The sequence below is a fragment of the Electrona antarctica genome, assembly GCF_951216825.1.
Source record: "Electrona antarctica genome assembly, chromosome: 7".
Taxonomy (NCBI): Eukaryota; Metazoa; Chordata; class Actinopteri; order Myctophiformes; family Myctophidae; genus Electrona; species Electrona antarctica.
In genome coordinates, this window is record NC_136812.1 from 50,914,252 (window position 1) to 50,921,843 (window position 7,592).

At 39.9% G+C, this 7,592-nt stretch overlaps 1 protein-coding gene across 2 annotated transcripts in view; it reads right to left on the minus strand.

The window, feature by feature from the left end:
• Window positions 1-1,252: 1,252 nt before the first annotated feature.
• Window positions 1,253-7,592, minus strand: part of LOC306927059 (tripartite motif-containing protein 16-like) — a 14,054-nt gene continuing 7,714 nt past the window's right edge. For both annotated transcript variants that reach the window (XM_079506682.1, XM_079506681.1), the window contains 6 exons: window positions 6,765-7,142; window positions 5,858-5,953; window positions 5,302-5,535; window positions 4,283-4,442; window positions 2,928-2,987; window positions 1,253-2,773 (listed from right to left, as the gene is read on the minus strand). In XM_079506682.1, the coding sequence (XP_079362808.1) occupies window positions 2,256-2,773; window positions 2,928-2,987; window positions 4,283-4,442; window positions 5,302-5,535; window positions 5,858-5,953; window positions 6,765-7,142 (1,446 nt within the window). In that variant the 3' untranslated portion in view covers window positions 1,253-2,255. The remainder of the gene's footprint in view (window positions 2,774-2,927; window positions 2,988-4,282; window positions 4,443-5,301; window positions 5,536-5,857; window positions 5,954-6,764; window positions 7,143-7,592) is intronic.

Consider the following 7,592-nt stretch of genomic DNA (forward strand, 5'->3'; position numbering starts at 1 on the left):
TTTGCCTTCATCTCTTATTTATATTTGTGTTTTGTTTTAACTTGTATTCATGTACACATGTCCTCTAGGCTGGAGAAAACATGGTAGGCTACAGTAATGGACTGGTCTATCAACTGTACATTATAATGTTGTAATCACTGTAGCCTACTGGGGCATGTATAGCTACTGTAGGCCTATATGTGGTATGTGGAGAAAACATGGTAGGCTACAGTATTGGACTGGTCTATACAAGACCATGATGGTAAGAATACGTACATATTAGGCAAACTGTATATGTTTATGTTGTAATCACTGTATGTAGCCTATACTCTTGTTGTAAATACAGCACCCTTAGAGAGAGACAGTTGTTTTTATATACTGTATGTTTTTGTATTAAAAGACGGTGGATTGAGGCTGATATAAGAATGCTGATCAAAGGTCTGTAGATGTAAATATTAATAATGCGTTTAATAAAGCTGCAAATCAATCAGTATCCTCTCTGCTCCTACTCTCATTATTATATCTCAATGACAAGGGCTCCCCCTGCTGGACTGCACTTGTCAAGTCCTAGCTGGGTCATTCAGTATTCGGTTCCATGTGTGTCCCCATATAACCTAATAGTATTAGGTTATATGGGGACACACATGGAACCGAATGAGTGTTTTTGCTTATTTTACACAAGAGATGCTGTATTAGGCTAATACAGTATCTCTTGTGTAAAATAAGCAAAAACACTAATTCCAAAAAGCTTATCTTATAGCTTATCCACCATAGAAAACAATGATTTGTATCTCAGGGTGAAATACACACTACTTTTAGTAGAGGTATGCTAACATGCCAAGTCTCCCATCATGTTTATACAGCTTCCAAATATAACTAATCAAAGTCAAACAAAATCAAAAAATTTGAATTCTTGCAAAAGTGCAAAGTGGGCCTCCAAAAACAAACATTGTTCACCTTGTTAAATTATATTTTCATAAGCGACAAAAGCAATTATTTTGATTAACTGTTTAATTCGATTTAGACATTGAGGAGTAATTACACCTGAGAACCACTGTAATCACCAGCTGCAGCCCACCACATTAATCACATTTGAACCGGGGACCCCCCAAAATAAGATTGAACTGGAGATGAATCTCCCAAAATAATCACATTTGAACTGGAGACCGCCTCAAAATAAAGTGTTTAGTTACGTTTAGTTTGAATAAAAAAAATATTGTGAGAATCTGTTGATTACTTTTTTTATATAAACACTTTATTTTTATTGAATGAATAAACATGTACATTTTGCTGTATCCGACATGTAAATATCCCCCCCAATCAAGGTCAGAACAAGACAAATAAAACAAACACAGACAGACAGTACAAGACAGTAAAAGTAATCTATTGATTACTTTTGATGCAGAAATTATCTTTTTCGTCTTGGACGTATTCAAAGGGTCTAAAAGTGATTAAATTGTCACAAAGGGAGTCTAGCAACGCGCCTCAAGCCTGGAATGTCTGCTCCGCTGCATCACAGGAACAAGGACACATGTTGCAGAAGGAGGAGAGGACACTGGAGCAGCACAGACATTTTAAACCTTTTTATTAGCTGCTAGTACAAGAGAACGACTAACGTTTCCACCTCAATGCGGTCTTCATCAGAGTCATGATGTTATTACATTGTCACTTTAGAAATGTGCAGATATACCCTGTATACACTCTACAAGTCTACATACTATGTTGCTTTGTTTACTGTTGACTGATAAAACTATGTTTCACAATAATCAGTGGTGGAAATTAACAGTACACTTACTAAAGTACTGCACGCAAGTACAATTTTGAGGTATTTGTACTTCAACTTGAGTATTTTCAATTTCCAACACTATTACTTATGCTCCACTTCATCTCAGATCCAAATGATGTACTTTTACTGCACTACAATTATTTGAAAACTTGAATTACTACTAGTTACTTTGTAGATTTAGATTATTATTACAAACCATACATTAACCACTTCAGCCCTACTGTATATACATTTGAATATAGCCGATCTACAAGCTCACAATGAGGCATAAAAGGCTCCACAGCCTGACAGAGGGCTCTGTAGTAACATGAACAAGATAACAGACATATCTGCAAAGAAATGCAATGAGCAGAACACAATCAATGGGTTGATTGATCATGATGGTGACACATCATTCTAACACATGCTTCATCTAGAAGGGAACAACTACAATCTAAATGAAGAAAACAAAGTGTTCAACTGAATATCCTCATCAGTATTCTTAACATGTCTACCATGTCTTACACAGCTCTGCTGTATCTCCATAGTACCTAAGCCATATCCCTGGATAGAGAGGTTGTGTGAACGTGGTTTGAACTGTGTGGAGGAGGGTCATTGTGTCAGAAACACTGTAGAAGGACAGAGTGCCTGCCTTGTGGTCCAGATACACCCCGAGTCTGGAGGAGACAGGCCCTGACACTTTAGTCTCAACACTGTTGTGTCTGAACAAGTAGCCGTTACTATTGCACCATAAAGACCAGGATTTATCATTGGATCCAAACCTGGCTCCTCTGTTGGTGTCTTTATAACAGACTGCTATACCAGCCCCTCTAACACCACTCCTCTCTACTTCCCAGTAACGACGTTCAGACAGACCCTCTGTACACAACACCTGAGCGTACTGAACAAATCTCTCTGCATTATCAGGGTAAGGTTGTTGTTGTCGTGTTACAGTCACCTTCCTCTTCTCCTCTGACAGGGAGAGCTCTTTGTGTATTGTGTTGATGTCCAGAGACAGAGGACAGGAATCTGTGAGAACACACGACAAAAGAAAATCCAAACCTCATGAACCTCATTGTGTTTAGAGTTAATATTCTCTCAGATCAAACTCATTAGACTGAGCTTCAAATAACATTTCAGGTTGAAACGTCAACGTTCAGAAACAACATCAACATGGACTCACATTGTAAGAAGTCCTTTCTGGTCTGAGGCTCCGCTGGATCATCAACATCAACTGCACACACTGGAGAAAGAAAACAGTAAACGTCATCATTCTGAAGGACGGATTCAACTGAAGGTCCAAAAAGTTAAAGCTGTTATAGCTCGATAGTAATCATTGCTTTAGTAAACAGAAAATACATTTTGAGGTGGTTTACAACTTTCAACCAATCAGGAGAGAGAACTCCTGAAGATCATTAAATAACAAAAATATAATAATAACAACAATAATAATAATAATAATAATAGATGGTGCATTTATATAATGTACTGGGTGATATGAAACACAGGTAACACAGCACAGTCCCGCTCCTGCGAGGACACCAGGAAATAATTCCCCATTCATTTTCCCCATAGACGTTTCAAAAAGTATTTATTTAACCCATTTAGGCCCGACGTCGAAATTTTTAAAATGTCTTCAAAATCAGACAGTTTTCTGAAAAACCTTATGTTTCTGTATCAGTGGTGCTCAATATTTCATGTCAAGAACCCCACAAATTATATGTAATATGCCTCCGCCCCCCCATCTGAAAATATGTTCTTCCAGGGACCCCACAGAAGCAAAGATATGAGTTAAAATGTTCACTCTGTAAGTCTGTAATAATATATATATTCAAAGATTTGAGGCACATTTTCACAAATTTTCAAAAATAGCAGATCTACAAGTTCATAGCGCGGCACTCGGTGCCGTGCTATGAGCTTGAAGATCTGCTATTTTTCCATAGTTAAAACACCAAAAAGGGTTCCCACCCCAAAATGGGTTAAAGACCTTTAAAGCCTCGGACAAAGCCAACAGCCCAGTTGACAAATCATGACAATAAACACATTTTTTGGGCGGAACAGAACATTAGAAAGACGAAAAAAGGGCAGGGTACAACACTTTTTTTGTTGTTTTTCTTCTTTCTAATTATTTGTTCGTCCCAAAAATATGTGTTTATTGTCCTGATATGTCAACTTGGCTGTTAGCTTTGTACGAGGCTTTTAAGGTTTTTAAATAAATACTTTTTGAAATGTCTATGGGGAAAATGAATGGGGAACTATTTCTGCGACGCTCTATAGACATACTTCCACCTTTATAAAATCCATTCAACCCTTAGAAATGTACTGTACAGTAGAGGGTGCTTAGAAACACTATAAACCCATTTCAATCTCATCTCTCCTTTGAGTAATATTCTTGCTTAATTCTTATTTTACTGTCCAATCTGACAGACAGCCTACTGTGTACCATCGGTCTGTTTCTAGTTCAAACATCTCCAGTTTCCTTCTGGCTTCATCCATCCATGTTTACTATGAAAAACAATAAACACTTTTAAATCTCACCTCGGTTTGATATCTGTGGCCAAGTTGTCGTCAGGAGGTTGTCTAGTTGGTCTCTCAGACCAGACACGACATCAGTCACATCTGTGAAGGACCTCAGAGGACAGACGACCACACTGGGTGAGACTGGAGATCCAGTGGAACTGGAGAGAGACTGGAAACTCTGGAGAGAGACAAGCAGAGAGACCAGTAAACCACTTTAGACAGGGATGATCAATGATGATCAATAGATCAGTGCATTGATCACAATATTGTAGAGTTGAGCTGATGTCCTTGTTGTTCAACCAGTTACTTAATGTACGGATTGCACGCGCACGCACGCACGCACGCACGCACGCACGCACGCACGCACGCACGCACGCACAATAGTGGAAATAAGCTCACATGCTGATCATTTAGCAACTAAATGGAAAATAAAAGACGCAAGACTGGCTCAGATGCAATTTCTCATGTTTATTTGAGAACGCCGACACGTTTCGGCAGAGCCTTCTTCAGAGCAGACTAAAACGTGATGAAGAAGGCTCTGCCGAAACGCGTCAGCGTTCTCAAATAAACATGATAAATTGCATCAGTCTTGCATCTTTTATTTTGGGGTGCTGGTTTTTCCATTTAGTTGGTTTATGAGTTATAAGTTATTTTAAAGCTGAGCTCCCACTGCCTTAAACAAAGGACAGTCTCCAGAGGAAGCACACCTGTTTTTTCTTTCTTTATGCTGATCGTTTAGGTCTGCTAGTTTTGGAAAATGTTTGTACATTTTTTTTAAATGGAAACAATTATGCACTTATTGTGATTATCTAAAACTATTGTGATTATGTAATAATTACTGTATACTAGAACTATATTATTATTATTATTATTATTAACTACCAGCATGAATAATGTCATGTTATGCCATGTCAAGTAATCTACTATAATGTAATAAATCAAATTACAACGTAATGTAATCACTTGATGGAATGGGATGAAATATGAAGCCGATTTGTTCTTTCAAAACCAAAGTGTCAAAAAGCCACGTGTGGAACCTGAATGAATGTGATGATGTCCTCAGTGTTGGACAGCTCCTCCAGCTCAGCATGTCTCCTCTCCAGCTGATCCAGGGTCTGTTCCTGCTGTCTCAGGAGAGCCTCAGTCTGAGCCACTGCATTCTGCTGCTGATCTCTGATCAGTTGTTTGAGCTCACCACGTCTTCTCTCAATGGAGACCTTCATCTCACTGAAGATCCTGTCACTGGCCTCCACTGCTGCATCTGCAGACCTCTGCTTAGCACGCACACGCACACGCACGCACGCACGCACGCACACACACGCACACGCACACGCACACGCACAATGATTTCAAGTTCATATCATGTCACTTGGTGCCGCAATATGAGCTTGTAGATCTGCTATTTTCGAAACAATCTTGAAAATGTCTGTAAATCTTTGAATATATTTGTAAAGCAAACATTTTGAACTTAAATCTTTGCTTCTGGAGGTCCCTGGAACAAAATACTTTGAAATGGGGGTCCGGTCAGCAGATATAATATAATAAATCTCATTTTAGGGTCCTTGACATTAAAGAGTTTTGAGAACCACTCACGTTCAGGCCCTCCAAGACCTGTCTCAGGTCTTTCAGCTCCTTCTTTTTCTCCTGGATCTTCTGCTGGACTTCCTCCTGACTTGTCACCAGCTGTTTCTGCAAGAAGCAGGAAGAGAGACAGTTTGGTTGGAAACATTGTGGACTTTTTCATGTCGGGACACCAATTCTATCCAATCAGGAGAGAGAGAACTCATACAGGATACAGGGTAAAACAGGGTGCGTACGCTTTTCCGACATGTCAATAGTCTGACATGCGGAAAACGACCGGATTAAGGTTGGCGAACATGCGCTGCTCCGTGCTTGCAGATATGGTTAGGTTTTGAGGTAGGTCGTCGTTGTCGGACCAATGACTATTCATTTTGTAACTTCTCCAAAATACACTTTTGAAGGGCAAGATTAATGGACGTGAAATATGATTCTGTTTTTTAATTGGGTCCAAAATTAGTGTACTTCATCCTATAATTAAAACCGGGAAAGCATCTGTGCCATTTTAGATTTTATAACATACATCTTTTAGAAAACTCTGTTTTAGAACAGTGGTTTGGAACAAGTGGTTCTCAAGCAGATCTACAAGCTCACAGCGCGTCGCTTTGTGCCCTGCTGCGAGCTTGTTAATCTGCTACTTTTTAACATTTCTAAAAATATTTTGTTTTGATTTTTGATATTTACTTTCTTTTCTGGGGGTCCCTCGCCCAAAACATTTTCAGATGGGGGTCCGTGGCGAAATATATCTGAATTTGGGGGTCGTTGGCACGGAAAAGTTTGAGAATTAACTACTGTTTTAGAAAGCATTTGTGATGTGTGCTTTTTAATGTCTCTGACAGATATTAAAACTATATTTAGTCTTGCTTCCATCTTTAAAACATGATCCATCTTATGATTTGTCTTCAAGTGATGGTGGTGCTACCTGTTTCTCTGCCTTCTCTGCAGCAGCTGACACCGTGTCATGGCCCTTGTGTTCATCCATGGTGCACAGATAGCAGATAGACTGTTGGTCTGTGCGACAGAACACCTCCATCAGCTTGTTATGACTGGAGCACATCTTCTCCTGCAGTTTGTCGGTGGCTGGGACCAGCTTGTGCTTCTTCAACACAGGAACATTGTAGTGAGGCTGGAGGTGAGTCTCACAGTAAGAGGCCAGACACGCCAGACAAGACATGAGAGCTTTGCGACGTCTGGCTCCGGTGCAGAAATCACAGGCCACGTCTGCTGGACCGGCGTACAGCGGAGCAGCGGAGGCAGCAGGAGACTGCTGAACTGCTGTACTGCTCAGCTTCATCACCAGCTGGAAGTAAAGAGAAGGAGAGCTCACTCACTGAGGAGAAATACAACACAGCCATTTTGAGCTTCATGGTGATAAACGCATTGTAACATTATCTTATTTATTTTATTTGGCTTTTCTGCCTTTAATGATAGTATCAAGTGAACATAGACATGAAAGAGGGAGAGAGAAGGGGAGAGACACGCAGTAAAGATCGTCATGAATGTGACTCGAACACGCAACACACTGTCAGGCCAGAGCCTACAGTACGTGTGGCATGCGCCTGCACCACTTGGCCAGCAGGCACCCACAACATTATCTTAACATCTAATTATCTTTTTCTGAACTTTGCATTTCATAAAGTTAGAGTTGCCTTGTTAAAAATGTAGCCTACAATGTAAGCATTTAGCAGACATTCTTAACCACTAGGGCTAGAACTTGCCTAAAATTAATGACAACCAAGAATAGGGGCAC